This window comes from Pygocentrus nattereri, chromosome 28 (assembly GCF_015220715.1).
Source record: "Pygocentrus nattereri isolate fPygNat1 chromosome 28, fPygNat1.pri, whole genome shotgun sequence".
In the NCBI taxonomy this organism is placed as follows: Eukaryota; Metazoa; Chordata; class Actinopteri; order Characiformes; family Serrasalmidae; genus Pygocentrus; species Pygocentrus nattereri.
This window is the reverse complement of record NC_051238.1, coordinates 1,441,184-1,457,837: the sequence shown is the minus strand read 5'-3', so window position 1 is coordinate 1,457,837 and position 16,654 is coordinate 1,441,184. Positions and strand designations below refer to the sequence as shown.

Sequence of the window (16,654 nt, the reverse complement as noted above, 5' to 3'; positions counted from 1 at the left end):
GTGCCCAGGCCATTGGATTTAGTTCAGAAGGGGCTGGCATGCTGATAAAGCTTACAATTAGTTCAGGCTAGATCTTTAGTCGAGAAAATAATATAGAAAATTAATTCTGCAGTCTCTGCTTTACTTACGCTACTAAAGCGGTTCACAACCACAATGGGGCAGAAATGTCTTATTTTTTGAAGCCCAGCATGTAAAACATATGATTTCTGAATGATTAAACATTTAAACAGGGATTTTGTTTCGTCACACAGTTTTCAGGCACCAGGCACAAACCTGAATTCAAAACGGTCACATTTTCTTACATTTCTGACTTGTCGAAATAATAATAAAATAATTTATAACGACTTGTAATGAATCGCTATTTAGACTTACTGACTCGAGCCCAATCCAGCTGCTTCTTTTTACCCCTATCTCTTGTTTTGGAGTGTTGCCCCTGGGAACTGAGTTACAGGGGAGTGGTTGAAATCTTCCCTCTGAAATGGGAGCCTGAAACGGGGAAATACAATACCTAATTTTACTTGACTGTATAATCACTTAATGAAGGCTCAAACACTTGTGGTTACTTATTCATGATGGAAAAAATTCCATAAGATCAGAGAGAGAAACGTTTGACTGAACTAGCTGGCCGTTATGCTTTTTGCCAAACGCCAGTTCAGCCTAAATATTTTCTAAGTATTTAAGCGTCATCAACTTTTTGGTTAAAAGTGCCCGACCATTCATAAAGAACATTGTTCTAAATGGAACCATGAACACTCAAAGCACGTTTGCATGATTGAAGGGTTCTTTGCATGGTGAAAGAGTTTGATTGAGTCAGATTGACGGTGAATGTGCTCCAGACAGAGCCTTTTTGAAAAGGACTCTGTGTAGCACCAAAAGGGGTTCTTCTATTATTACAATGTCTAAAACCAGATACAGCACATTCTCATCAATCTGAAGAAACCTTTCACCATGCAATTGTTCTTGGAGCATTAATGGTTCCACTTAGAACCACTTTTTGTGCTAAAGAACCCTTGAAGAACCCTTTTTTTTTAAGTGTATAAAGCACAAGCAATACATCGGCTCCTCCAGCACTATTAGTATTTATAGGTAGCTGAACAGCCGATTTAGGCAAACCTAGAATGACCAAAAAGACCATTACGTCGTTCATCGTGGCTGTTATGGTTCCAGCGGTGAGCAGAAGGGAAATGAACTAGAAGAATCCTCCTTTAATGAGGAACGGTACCGGAGATGGTTTAGAACAGCGATCACACTGTACAGACCCTCGTCACTGTGCCGGGACATTAATGTATAGTGAGCTGCCGACAGGACGGGCTCACTGGGCACTAACTGGACACTACGTTACTTTCATCTCTCTACTCGTGTTACTGCCGCTTTGTTTATACACCCAGGCATATTAACACACACTGTTATTGACAGCACCACTCGGTTCATCCACTGGGCGTGACGCACGCCACTACATCGTCACCTACATCATATTTTACTTAGTTTTGTACTGAACATTTATATATAAATCTAGTTAGTATATCCAACATTTCCCATTTTCAGATGTTTTAGGTCATTTTATTAAGTAAAATGATCTAGATATACTGGTAGATGATGATGCTGGCACAATCACCCAAGCACAGTCATCTGCTAATATAGTGAGAATTTAATATTACTGAAAACAGGTAAAGAATGTCTGGAAATAAGTTTAAAAATCTTAAATTAAGCTCACAATAATCTTAGATTTCTTTATAGTTGTTTTAGTATATTTTATATTTTTATGCATCTGTATAATACAATATAATATTAAACATACTGTTATACTTCTGCTCTTGTTTAGCTTTTACTGAACTGCTGCAATAAACAACTTTCATTCTGAGATTAATGAAATGATCTATCCATCTACACTATATTTCCAAAAGTATTCGGTCTTCACGCACACATGAACTTGAGTGAGATCCCATTCTTAATCCATAGGGTTTAATATGATGTCGGCCCACCCTTTACAGCTATAGCAGCTTCAGCTCTTCTGGGGAGGCTTTCCACAAGGGTTAGGAGTGTTTATGGGAATTTCTGACCGTTCTTCCAGAAGCACATTGGTGAGGTCAGACACTGATGTTGGACGAGAAGGCCTGGCTCACAGTCTCCACTCTAATTCATCCCAAAGGTGTTCTGTGGGGTTGAGGTCAGGACTCTGTGCAGGCCAGTCAAGTTCTTCCACACCAAACTGGCTCATCCGTGTCTTTATGGACCTGCTTTGTGCACTGGTGTGCAGTCGTGTTGGAACAGGAAGGGGCCGTCCCCAAACTGTTCCCACAGAGTTGGGAGCAGGAAATTGTCCAAAATATTTTGGTGCTGAATCATTAAGAGTTCCTGTCACTGGAACTAAGCTTCCACTTTGTTATAATCCAGTTGACTGACAGACAGTTGACTGTGGAATATTTAGTAGTGAGGAAATTTCATGACTGGACTTGTTGCACAGGTGGCGTCTGATCACGGCACCACGCTGGAACTCACTGAGCTCCTGAGAGCGACCCATTCTTTCACTAATGTCTGTAGAAGCAGTCTGCAGGCCTACGGGCTCGGCTTTATACACCTGTGGCCATGGAAGTGACTGGAACACCTGAATTCAATGATCTGGGTGGGTGACTGAAAACTTCTGGAAATATAATGTAGATCTGCAAGTGTTGGTTTGTATTTGGGTCAGATGTTTTAAATGTGCAGTGGGAAAATGAATAAAGTGAACATTTCATTATTAAACCCTGTCCAGCTTTAAAATGGCTTGAAATCCCTGCTGTAGATTAGCATGTGTACAGTTAGAGTTCACATGTTTCAGATTTAGCTGCTGAAAGAGTCCTCAGTGTGTGTTTGTGTGTTTGTGCAGGATCGTGTGTACTGGAGTGACCACTTGACCGGCTCGATCTGTAGCGCAGATAAACATAATGGGAGGTCGCTGAGAGTGACTCAGAACGCTGGGACACGTTCCCCTGCAGGACTGCTGATCTACCACCCACTCATCCAGCCCACGGGTGGGTACCGAACCGCATATTCAACACACACACACTAATCGAGTACTGATGGATGAACATCATTCAGAAACGGTCTTTCTAATGAGTGGACCCTGTTGTTTAACAGAGACTTAAAGACATGACACTTAAAAACTGCACTCTGGCTATTAAAGTCTGGCTTAAAGGGGAAATCCACCAATTAAATTTCTGCATAATTAACTGGTTCAGATGTAAACAGGGTGGTTCTGAGTGGTTTGGTGTGAAACGCTCTGTTCTAGATAAACTGACTGAGTCAGAACTCTTCACAGTGGTGGTGATGGGAACCAGACGTCCCTCTAAAAGCTCCTCACAGAAAGTTCCTACATGAACTGGTTCTGAATTCACTGCCTGATGACTGAGATGCTGTTTTATGAGAGTTTAGAGAACTTCAACTCCATTCATGGTGGAGGGAGACATGCAGGGCGCTGTGCGGCAAAACAGTCCCAAAAGAAAACTTATTATGATGGTTACAGTTGTATGGAAAAGATTGGGCGCCCCTGGTTAAGTGACGTGCGTGAAATAAGTAAATAAGTAGTTAAATAAGTTACACATCCTCTACAGAGACTCACTACTGCACATTTATATACGCAAGTACTGTTTGCTTACTGGGTTTAACATAAATGTGGCCTATGAGGTGATGAAAATAATATAGACAAAATAAACTAGGATCTTAAATCTAGTTAATAAATCTAATATTGCCCATTCTGATATTCTTAATATGAGATTAATTAGCTCTTTTCCAATGTTTTACTAGTTAGAGGTCAAGTAAAATGATCTCACTGTACTTGCAGATAATGTTGCTGTTTTCAAGCTTAACTTACAACAAGCACAATAATCTGCCAACATAATGAGAATTTTACTTAATAAAATTACTTAACATGTAAGAAATGTCCTGTATTAAGTTAAATGGTCTTCAATTAAGCTTACAGCAATCTCAACAGGAGACCTACTACTTGAGGGACCTGTCTTCTGTTCAGTTTGTCATGTTTGTGTTGCCACCACTGACTCTGTTTCTTAAATTGACATTTCAACACGTTTCCTGTTGCAGAATCACATCGCTGACATTTGTGTCTGATTTAACACCCGAAAACTTGCACCTCCTGCCGAAGGTGAAGACTAAACAGCAGCGTTTAGATACTGCGCTGCTCTTAAATGTACAGGGAGCGTTAGAAGAGCCGACGCTGGACACTTTAAACCAGCCTGAAAACGATCCTGTTAGCTGTGCTGCTCTTCTCTCCTCTAACGCTGCTCTGTTATCATCATTAAGGCCCAGTTCTATTTCTTATTCTTGCCCCTACCCCTTGTTTTTGAGGGTTGCCCCTTGGAGCTGAACTACAGGGCAGTGGTTGAGATCTTCCCTCTGAGATGAGACCCTCAAATAAAAGAGCATCACTTCATTAACAGCTACTAGCGCCGCTCTGTAGGCGACCCTGCCCGTCTGCAGGGACAGCAGAGGAGGGGAAAGTTCAGCTCCTCACTGCTGGGCTTTAGTTACATTTAGGGATCAGACGCCTTCAAAGAGGGGGGCAGTTATTTATTATCACCCCCCCTAATTCTTCAGTGATATGAAGCTGAATTCAGAGATTCTCCAGATTCTCATTCAAGTTTTCCCGTTCCACCTTAAATGGAGCAGCAGGTTCGTTCTGGTGGTTCAGGCATCAGAACTGCTGGACTGTTTAAGGTTAAATGGGAAAGGTGGCTAAAACGGTGGTTATCGTCATTTTTAATGGAGAAAATTCTCACATTTGTGGGTTTCTTTGGTCTCTTGTTCTCCAACTCACCGTTTTTTTTCTTTTTTCCTCATATATTCCTGTTTGGAGTCTCTGAAAAACCTCCAATTTGGAGGGCCAGAGGGGTGAAATGGGACTGGGCTTTCATCTTCAATCAGAGTTTAATTTTAATGAGGAACATCTTCTCTTTTAAAATCTCATGTTTAGTTTATGTTCTCCTTTACTTTGTGACATTTCAGCACATCTCCGGTTGCAGATTCACCTCCCTGACAGTTTTAACACACCGATGCTCAGACCAAGCTGCCCCCTCCACAAGCACAATTACACACGTTGGATGCGGAATGATCTACCAAAAGATCCAAAAATGAATACGTTTCTATTGAAATGTATAAGTGCATCACAAAAAACGTGGCGAATGAGACGAGTGGCTGTTTTCTCTGAGTTTAATTATCTCTTTTGTAATATGTTGCCTTTTTTGCACTATGTAGACAAAAGTATGTGGACACCCCTCCTAATTATTAAGTTCAGGTGTTTCCGGTAGCTTCACAAAATGGGTCTCCAAGACTGAGCAGCTGCACACAAATTATTTAAAATGCGCAGTGCCAAGTGTCGGATGGAGTGGAATAAAGCGCCGCCATTGGAGTCTGAGGAAGGAGAGGAAACATCTGAATCACGCTCCTCTATCTGTCAGTCTGATGGACGAGTCTTAGTTTGGCGATTGCCAGGAGAACATTCCCTGCCTGACTGCGCTGTGCCAGAACTTAAGTATGGTGGAGGAGGGATGATGATATGGGGTTGTTCTTCAGGGGTTGGTCTAGAACCCTTAGTTCCAGTGAAGGGAATCTTAAAGCTTCAGCACCAAGACACTTTGGACAAATGCACATCCAGCATGACTGAGCCCCAGTGCACAAAGCAGCTACATAAAGGCCTGGCTGGGTGAGTCTGGAGTGGAAGAACTTGACTTGCTCTCACAGGGCAATCTCATCAGCACCTTTAGGATGAACTAGAACGGAGATTGTGAGCCATCGTCCAACATCAGTGTCTGACCTCACAAATGCTCTTCTGCATAAATGGACACAGATTCCCAGACACTCTCCAACATCTTGTGAAAAGAGTGGAAGCTTTTAGAGCTGCAAAGGGGGGCCAACATCTTATTAATGCCTATGCATTTAGATTTAGTCCCAATATTTTTGTCCATATACTGAATATGTTGTATTTGAATATGTTGTAAGTCTGTATGGCTGCTATTGACCAGGTTTCTCTTGTAAAAGAGTTTAATTGATCTCAGCGGGACGTCCTGGTAAAATCTTCTTCTTCTTTCGGCTGCTCCCTTTAGGGGTCGCCACAGCGGATCATCTGCCTCCATCTTGCCCTATCCACTGCTTCCTCTACTTTCACACCAACCATCTCCATGTCCACCTTTACTACATCCATAAACCTTCTGAGGTCTACCTCTTCTCCTTCTACCCGGCAGCTCCATCTCCAACATTCTTTGACCAATATATCCACTATTCCTCCTCAACACATGTCCAAACCATCTCAACCTGGCCTCTCTGGCTTTATCTCCAAACTGCTCCACCTTCACTGTCCCTCTGATCTGCTCATTTCTAATCTTGTCCATCCTTGTCACTCCCAACGAAAATCTCAGCATCTTCATCTCCGCCACCTCCAGCTCAGCCTCCTGTCTTTTAGACAGAGCCACAGTCTCCAAACCATCATCATAGCAGGACGCACTGCTGTCTTGTAAACCTTCCCTTTCACTCTTGCTGCTTTCCTTCTGTCACACATCAGCCCTGACACCCGTCTCCACCCACTCCATCCTGCCTGCACCCTCTTCTTCACCTCTTTTCTACACTGTCCATTGCTCTGGATGGTTGACCCAAGATATTTGAAGTCATCCACCTTTATGACCTCTACTCCTTGCATCTTCACCTTTCCACCTGCCTCCCTCTCATTCACACACATGTATTCCATCTTTTCTCTACTGACCTTCATTCCTCTCCTCACCAGTGCAAACCTCCACCTCTCCAGATTCTAACATCCTGGTAAAATTAAGGGGGGAAAAAAATCCTTAATCGCTCACTGATCTCAGGCATTTTACAGAGTTGCTAAAACCAGATGCTTTTTATTCGCTCTTTAAATGGAGAGCTTTTCTAACAGTCCAACATACTTCTGAGTTTTGTTTTTCAGTATCATGTGGTCAACAAGACTAAAGGAGTCATAAGGTCAAGCAGCACAAGTCTAACAAGAGAAACTCCCATTGTATCTCTACAAACTCTGGTCCTACAGACTTTACATAGTTAACCAGGATTATAATAATTATAATATTTTAACCAGGATTTTACAAATTGGGGACCGAAAATCTCTGTCTGCCTCTTTCCATAATGCAATACGCTGTTATACCCTTTGTCGGACAGATTTTGGACCTACTATCCAGCTTATTTGGTATGAACTTGGAGTCGTAGGTGCACCACGTAATTACTTTCAACATTTCACTTTGTGTTCTTTTGCTACTTTAGTCAAAATTTTAAATTGGGTTTTTACCCAAAGATTCTCTATGATGTCTACGTTTACGGCATTTGGCAGACACTCTTATCCAGAGCAACTTACAATTTGATAATTTTTTACACAGGTAGGTGAAGGTAGTGTTAGGAGTCTTGTCCAAGAACTCTTATTGGTATAGTGTAGGGTGCCTGCCCAGGCATGGATTGAACCCCAGTCTCCAGACAGAGGTGTTACCCACTACACCAACCACCACGCCTTTTTAACTAGATCACTATTTTCTATTGTTGCCTGGATAGGGGGGTTCTTTATCAATGACGATTCTATATCATCCATCTTGCCTGGTAAGCAGGGTTGTATGCCAGAATTAAAGGTCTTATCTGAGCTGCAAAGTAGTGCTTTTTGAAATTTGGAAAACCCATGCCTCCTCTGTCCTTTGGAAGCTGCAAAAGTCCGAAATCTTATTCTTGGCTTCCGTCCTTGCCATATATAGCTTGAAATGATTTTTATGCCATTATGACAATGTTTGGAGGGATTTAGATGAGGAGTGCTTGAAAAGTGGAAGTACATTCATTTTTATAGATTAAAAAAAAAAGGAATCGAGCTCCATCTTTGAATATCCGTTTTAAATCTTGGCAATAAGGGGTCCAAAATGAATCTCTGACGATTCATAAAGGTCTTTGGGTAAATTAACTCCTAAATATTTTAATGACTTGTAATCCCACCTAAAATGATATTTTTGGGGGATTATGATAATTCGATTCTTGAGTTTTCTGAACATTTATGCTGTTGCTACCCGGTGGAGCATATCGTTGTTGGAACAAATCCTTGTATCTCCATTTTTGACGTTTTTCAGGTTTTGATATAACTTGGGAAAAGCCTGTTGTTTTTTTATGTTGTGTGTAAATTTCATCATGAATGGACCAAAAGAAACGGCTGAAAATGACTTTGGAAAACGTCTGGTTGACTTGCATTAAAAGTAAAGTAGGTTTTTTCCTTGTCCTGTAAAGTTACCATTTTCCATGGGTTTCCTGCAAAAAAAACAAATTGATGTTCATTCTTTCTTCATTTTGGTAGGGTTGAGAACATCATTAACATTAAAATAAATTCCTTTCAAGTCTATATTTTCCATGAATTCTCCTCTATAATATTGTAAACACCCAAAAATGAACCATTAGGCATCTCTCCTTTAGCTTTAATGATCAATAAAGCAATATAACCTAACAGACATAAATGAGAAAGTCGTTAACCTCAGAAACTCTGTCAACACAATGACTTTGAATGTGTAACACTTTCACCAATAATGTAGTACATTACTACACTATTAGAAATGGATTCTTTTTATAAGTATGTATTATTATCATTATTATATGAGTAAAACCAAGTTTAATTCTTCTTTCATTTCTTCTTTCATTGATAAAGTCTTCTGAAAATCAGATGAAGGAAGCCTAGCTTTTGTTAGATCCTACAGCTCTTAGCCAAAGAACAGGATATAAACGTTTATCAGGACGATAGTTTAATGAGACACTTTCTTCAGTGATTTTGAAACCAGGACAACATTTTTGAAAGGGTTCTATAGCCCTGAAAAGCCCTGCTATCATTACGATGTCAAGCTTGTAACAGTAGAAGAACGCATTTGGTTCCAAATAGAACCTTTTCTATAAGATTCTATATAAATCTGAAAAACCTTTCATGGTGTAAAGAATCCTTAGGGTTTTTTGAGTCCTCGTGGTTCTTTATAGAACCGTTTTCTTTACTAAAGAACCCTTGAAGAACTTTTAAATACGTCTTTGCATATTGACGTCTCACAGACTCAAAACAGAGCGTCCGGCTCGATGTTTCGGCCTCAAATGATCTCAGAATCGACATCATGCTGATGATGATGAGATGACTGTAGTAGATAATTCACTCACATCCTCCGAAGACGCCCCTTGACCAAGGTTAGACTAAGTTCTCTTTGAAGTGCACCCGCAAAAGCCTGATTCCTCCGCCATGGGGGGTCCGAAGCCCCGCCCACAAAACGTACTTTCACACATTATGTAATTACATTTTTACACCAGAGAGGTCTCCAAATGCCTCAAATCATACATAATATCACTTTAATTAAGCATTGAGATGTTTATTAAACACTGTGTATTTATAATAATACTGCTACTACTGTTATTTTCATTAGTACTTGTGTTTTGTGGACAGAAGAATTGCCATTAAACATCCGTTAAGATCCGCCTAAATGAGTGTGTAAGTGTGTAGGTTGCAATTAATGCTTAAAAATAAATATGCCACTCACCCCCCCCCCCCCCCCACACCCCCCAGTCATATTTGAACAAAAAAAAATTTAAAGTTGAAAGTCATACTTGAAAAGGATTTTTCAGCAGGTATATGCCGAAACCCCCTCAAAGAAGACCACCTTGGCAGTGACTTCTGGGTCATTTGCATTCAAGACCCCTGTTTTAGCAGATCATACTGTTATTCATAGAAAAAGTGTTTTGGCCTAAAAGTGTTAAAAACAGTTCTTTTAAGGTAAGATAATCCTTTATTAGCGCTACACCGGGAAATTCTCAGTACTGCAGCGACAAAGGGAGAGCAAAGCACTCAGTTAAAGAAATGAACAAGCAAGTAATTAACCTTAATTACTTAACGAGGTTTAAACAGTTTGTTGTTACTTTTATAGACAAAAAATAATACTAGTAAAAAAATCAGATTAAAAATATAAACTCTATGTTCATTTTTGTGAAGGATGAATTATAAATAAGTAAAGGCAAAAATGGGAAGAAGAGAAAAATATTTTACCCTAATTTCACACAGTTTTACACATGAGGTACTGATTCATGTTACCCATAAACCCTGTAAGTGTAACGGTCTTGTTTTCTCCCTACATTGTTTGTTTGTTTGTTTGTTTGTTTGTTTGTTTGTTGTCTTTCAGGTGCGGTGTTGTCTCCGCCTGAGCCTGACGCCGATACTGCCGACTCCCCCTGGATTCTCTCTCTGATTGGTTGGTTTATTTTTTCATGCTGCTGTGATTGGCCAGATGCTTGAAGTCAACTTAAAATCAAAACCTTTTCAGATTCATATTCATCCCATCATACCACTTAAAAAAGACTACGTTCTTATTTTCTTATAATCTTCCATCAAAATGTAATGACTTTAGCTCTGCCTCTGATTTTTTGATGATGTCACCATGCACCAGTAGTTGGAGCGAACTAAAATTATATTATACTTCTCTTTATTTTCACTTCAGGTGACAAAATCAGGTAGTTACAATAGTCATTTTAGTACTATATAAAAGTAATTGCATAATAGCACATTTGCATAATTAATTACATCATTTATTATGCATTATATTTATTATGTTGACATTCTGCGTGAACAGATTGGAGTCTGTCTGTTTTAAAGAGGAAACTTTCAACACAGTTTCTGCACTTGTTATATTAACAAGTTAGAAATAATGAATATAAAAGTACGTCATGACTTTATGCCTGATAATGAATGACCTTCTGAAGGTTCAGCAAGAACGCTGATGTTATCTAGAGCCTTAGTTAGCCTGTGAGCTTGGTTAGGGCTACAGTGACCGTGGTAACAGCCTACAGTGACAGCAAAACCTCATGCAAGCGAAAGGAAGATGCTGCATCAGCTTCAGATGTCAGACAAGTTTGTGTAACATTCTTAGTTTCGTTCAAGTTCCGTCCTTTGGTTTCCTGAAGAACCATTTGTGTAAACGTGAATATGAACCTAATGTTGGAGATCTTAACCAAGTTATGGGTTCCACCTAGAACCTTTATGTTCTTTAACTCCTTGGAACCCCAGGTGGTTCCATAACACACTTGTTCGTATTCTTTACTTCAGAACCTTCACATTTCATAAGCTCCATTCAGAAGCTGGGCGTCGTGTGAGGCTGTAGCTCTTCTCTCCAGTCTAATAGACGGTGACGTCATTTTAAACCCTTATAATAAAAGAAGCTGAACTTTGTTTTTCTACTGAAAGTCGACCCGTTTTTCCCCAAGTCTGGGCTCTAAACTATAAACAGACAGCGTCTTTGCCTTAGAATTTGGGCGTGTAAATTCAGATGGACAAACCAAATTATACCCACAAGCATAAGAGCTTAATGAACATGCAGTTCTTTACATCTTTAAGAGTTCACAATCACACATTCTCATTCTCAAAACCAGTTCTCCTGGTCAGTCGATTTTTATTTCAGATCCTGTACTGGAAAATGGGAAAATGGATCAATTCTAGTTTTTAGTTCTGTTATTGTCGGTGGAAAAATCCAGAAATAGCTTCATTTTGCAGTTTCAGTTTCAGTAATAAATAAAAAAACAGAAGAAGAATAAAGGCTTGTTTTATTTATCCAAACATATGATTTTCTACCACATGAAGTGTAAATAAACATGCAAAGGGAGCGTACAGTCGCAGAGGCTCAGAAATCAGACGGTAAAAAATGAGACAGGAAAGATGGGCGTGGGTGTTGACCAGCCGCGTCCAGTATGACGTTATAGGTGTTTGGCTATCTGTGGTGATCTGAACTGATATGGGGAAGAGACTCTGCAGGAAAGATTTTGGGGAATGAGGCTCAGTGCTGCTATTATTATTACCTTCATTATTGTCATAATTATCATTTATTATAGCTGTTTTCATCCGTTTCCTCCTTTCTGTAGTTTTTCTCTGCGTTCTGCTGGCAGTTCTCCTGCTGTGCTGGAGGAGATCAGATACGGCTGCTTCTTCCTCGCTTCCCAGCTTTGGGGACGCCGCACTGAAGGAGTCGCAGGATCCCCTCGTCCCGTCTGCACACACCCACACACAAACAGATAAAGTACGGTTTGCACCCAAACACAACTGCACATGCCGTCTAAGCCAGGGGTGCACACCTCTGGTCCCAGAGGGCTGGTGTCCAGCACAGTTTGGAGGTTTCCCTGCTCAAACACATCCACTTACCCACTTAACCTGGCAGATTAACAGGTGTGTTGGAGCAGGTAAATCACGACACTGTGCTAGACACCGTATCTCCAGTACCACAGTTGTGGACCCCTGATCTAAGTGTTGGCCTGGTCTTCAGGAGGTCACAAGTTTGATTCCTGGTGTTCTACACTCTCAGAAATAAAAGTACTACACTGTCTCTGGGGTGGGACCCTCAAGGCTCCATCTCAGTACCTTTAGTCAGGGAACATAACTGAACCATAATCCACTGAAATGATGTGTTCTAAGCTGGACTGACTCCACACACCCCGCCTCGCCTCGCCTCCAGGCTTTTATTCTACTGCTCTGTTTTAAAACATTCAGTTATGGAAAGGAACAAATACCAACTTTTCACCTGGAGAACCTGATTTAAGCTTTCACAGTCAGAGCTTAAAACCACTGCTGGAGCTTTGAGGGAACATTTATGTTGTTTGTTCCTAGAACCTTTATTTCTAACAGTGTACAGCCGTCCATGGTCAGGACTAAAGAGAGCGCAGTTGTTCTCGCTCTCTCTGGGTGGGCACAATGGCCCCCCATCTCCCCCCATCATTCAGCGCAATGCAACAGAACTGGCGATTAGTATTCTCCTCTGAGCACATTCATCTGTCTGATGTTGCATTAGCAGCAGTTTGAAAAATCAGATTTAAAGTGGTATTGTAAGTTGTGAACTATATTACAGAAACACCCAGTCTTTTTTTCTTAAGTTAAGATCTCACAGGTCAAGATAGGATTTTTCACAAAGTCATGTTACAGAAACAGTTTCAGTCTCCATTTCCCAAACGGTGAGCCAAGCGCGCTAATGTTACTCCTTCTAATAAACAGACACACGTTCAGCTCTGTCTCCTCATTATTCACCACCATCACTGTAATATTTCATCAACGTTAACACAGGAAGGTGGTCAGAGGGGCGGTGGAGTTCGAGGCGGCAGCGTCTGAGATGTTTAAAACGCAGAGTTAGAAGAGAAAAACGTCTCCCAGTGAAAGCCGCGTTTTACAGTAGAAACAAATGGAGCTCATTAAGCTGGTAGTGAACTATGGTGCCTGATTCGGCCGCCTAAAAACCAGAGAAACTGACCTTACACCACGTTCTGAATTATTATGCAATTTGGATTGAAGTGTCAAAGATTAATTTTTTTGTTTCTCAGTTAAACTCATGGATGGTATTGTGTCTCAGGGCTCCTTGGATCACTGAAGTCAATCTCAGACACCAGATAATTAGTTTGCCAGGTGAGCCCAATTCAAGGAAAACTACTTAAGAAGGATGTTCCACATTATTAATCAGGCCACAGGTTTCAAGCAACATGGGAAAGAAAAAGGATCTCTCTGCTGCCGAAAAGCGTCAAATAGTGCAACGCCTCGGGCAAGATATGAAAACATTAGATATTTCACGAAAACGTAAGCGTGATCATCGCACTGTGAAGAGATTTGTGGTTGAGTCAGAGCCCAGACGGGTTTGTGCAGATAAAGGCAGAATGAGGAAGGTTTCTGCCAGGCAAGTTCATCAGATTAAGAGAGCAGCTGCTGAAATGCCATTACAAACCGGTATTTGAAGCTGCTGGTGCCTCTGTGAAAATGACCTCATTTCTGAGTTTCTGACTGACCACTTTCTTCCATGGTACAAAAAGAAGAACCGTGCCTTCCGGAGCAAATCTTCATGCAAATCATCTTCATGCATGACAGGGCACCATCTCATGCTGCAAAGAGTACGTCGGTGTCATTGGCTGCTATGGGCATAAAAGGAGAGAAACTCATGGTGTGGTCACCATCTTCCCCTGACCTCAACCCAATAGAGAACCTTTGGAGTATCATCAAGCAAATGATCTATGAGGGTGGGAGGCCGTTGACATCAAACCAGCAGCTCTGGGAGGCTGTTCTGACATCCTGCAAAGAAATTCAAGCAGAAACTCTCCAAAAACTCACAAGTTCAATGGATGCAAGAACTGTGAAGGTGATATCAAAGAAGGGTTCCTATGTTAACACGTAACTTGGCCTGTTAGGATGTTTTTGATTGAAATGGCTTTAGATTTCAGTGAATGTGACCTAAATTTCGTTCGGGATCAATAAAGTATCTGTCTGTCTGTCTGTCTGTCTGTCTGTCTGTCTATCTAATGCTGCAAATTCAACAAATGACCATTTTCAGTTCTTTACAACCTATAAAATGTTTTGAAACTCTGCTGTGCATAATAATTTGGAACAGTGCATTTTGGGTTTTTTTTATTTTTGAAGAATATACTGATAGATATACATCAGTGGGAGGTTTGTTCAATAAAAATGGGTGATGACTTTTATTATACTGACTCATTGGCATCGACCCTTTAGGAAAATCAGGGAAAAATATAATTTGCATAATAATTTGGAACGCGGTGTAAACAGAAGTTAGGACCCTGTTGGGGTTCATCCTAAAGTTAGGACAGGATTTAAGAGGTTTAGTCTGGTTAGGATGTTTGTGTGATGCTGTTTTCTGATCTAGAGTTAATGATGAGATGATGAAGGGAGGAGCTGATATTCTGGAATAGATACTGAACTAAATTCAGTCGTCATGTTGAGACCTTTCTGTAATACGACCCTGTTAAATGTTTTTGTTCTACAGAACGGCGCATGCATCGATTTATCGCTCTGACACAAGAAAGGAGGAAATGGACTTGAGCTGCTGTGGCTTTTGGAAAGAGTGTGTCCAGCCGTGTGACGTGTTTTTCGTGACCCTCCCGAATGACTCGACGCTCGCTCCTGAAAAAAAGGCCTTGTAAAGGTTCTGGATCTGGAAAAAGATGTGGGCGGAGCCCTAAAATGACCAGAACAGTTTAATTTATGATTCACAAACTCACTTTAGAGTTTCTGTAGACGATTCTTCTCCATCTGACTCAGAGTCGTTTCTGTAGACGAGTCTTTTGTGAACATAAGTAGCTTCTACCGTCTTTATTTGACTCCTTTTTTCTAGAATGAATCTGAGTCACTTAGGTAAAGAATCATTTGCTGAAGTTAATGATGAATCTGAATTGGTCAAACAAATCTTTTACTTCATTAGGGTCACCAACCTTGTATCTACTCTCACTGTCCACTTTATCAGCTCCGCTGGCCGTACTGTCTCACACTGTAGTTCTACAGTTACAGACTGTAGTCCATCTGTTTCTCTGATACTCTGTTACCCTGTTCTTCAGTGGTCAGGACCCCCATGGACCCTCACAGAGCAGGTACTATTTGGGTGGTGGATCATTCTCAGCACTGCAGTAACACTGATGTGGTGGTGGTGTGTTAGTGTGTGTTGTGCTGGTCTGAGTGGATCAGACACAGCAGTGCTGCTGGAGTTTTTAAACGCTGCTGGACTGAGAATAGTCCACCAACCAGAAATATCCATCCTGTGGGCAGTGTCCTGTGACCACTGATGAAGGACTAGAGGATGACCAGCACAAACTGTGCAGCAGCAGATGAGCTGTCATCTCTGACTTTACATCTACAAGGTGGACCGACGAGGTAGGAGTGTCTAATAGAGTGGACAATGAGTGGACACAGTGTTTAAAAACTCCAGCAGCACTGCTATGACTGATCCACTCGCACTGTTTGACTCTGTTTTTCCCCCAGTGACTCTGTAAATAAATCTTTTTTATTGTTCTCCCATCTCTCGTGTTGAGAATGCATCTGAATCAGTTTTCATCCGTCTTGATTTGACTCCAGAATGAGACAGAACTTGAAACACATCTGTAAATGAATCATTTGTGAAACTGGTTGTTTGACTCCGTTTGCAATGAATCTGAATCAGTTTTTGGTTAAATATTGTGTGAAAATGACGTCCAGCCTTCTGATCTTGACTCCTTTGTTCTGACTGAATCTGAAGCAGAGTCGCCTCTCTAAATGAATCTTTTGTTAAGATGATTAGGTTCCTCCTGTCTGTTTGACTGTTTTCTCCTCACTGACTATGTAAATGAAAAAAAAGTTCTCTGTTGTTTTCAAAATGCATCTGAATCTGCGTTTTGATCTGCATCTAAATCAGTTTTCTGCAGCGGGAATTCGCAGCCATCTGGATTTTAGCCGTGGTTTGTTTATCACTACAGCCGCTACATCAAATTACATGTAATCAGTACTTTCAGTTACAACGATTAATGTGCTTTACAAATTTAGAAATGTTTAAAAATGTGTTTTATGTGTTTTTGCTGGGTTGATTTTGGCCACAGCGCTGCCTACAAAAATGTGGAAGTGCAATTGTGTGATTTTTCTAAATGAATCTAAATGAGTCGACTCTCTAAATGAATCTTTAGTTTAAAAAAATGTTTTTTTTTCTTGCTATATGATTTTTTTTTTTTTTTTTTTTTTTTTTTTTTAGAGATCCTTATTTTTGGCTGGTGTTGAAAGGTTTTGAATCAGTCCCTACTGTATTTACCGCCACTTCTGCTACTGGTTTGTATTGATTCGTATCTGTACTGTAATTCTCACATCACGGAATATCAG

The 16,654-nt window shown here is 40.7% G+C and overlaps 1 protein-coding gene across 1 annotated transcript in view; it reads left to right on the top strand.

Annotated features, from left to right (window-relative positions):
- LOC108410948 (very low-density lipoprotein receptor-like) overlaps positions 1–15,377 on the top strand; it is a 44,092-nt gene extending 28,715 nt beyond the window's left edge. The window contains exons 9-12 of the mRNA XM_017682286.2: positions 2,867–3,011; positions 10,185–10,253; positions 11,914–12,068; positions 14,802–15,377. Coding sequence (XP_017537775.1) covers positions 2,867–3,011; positions 10,185–10,253; positions 11,914–12,068; positions 14,802–14,831 — 399 coding nt within the window. The 3' untranslated portion in view covers positions 14,832–15,377. The remainder of the gene's footprint in view (positions 1–2,866; positions 3,012–10,184; positions 10,254–11,913; positions 12,069–14,801) is intronic.
- Positions 15,378–16,654: the final 1,277 nt, after the last annotated feature.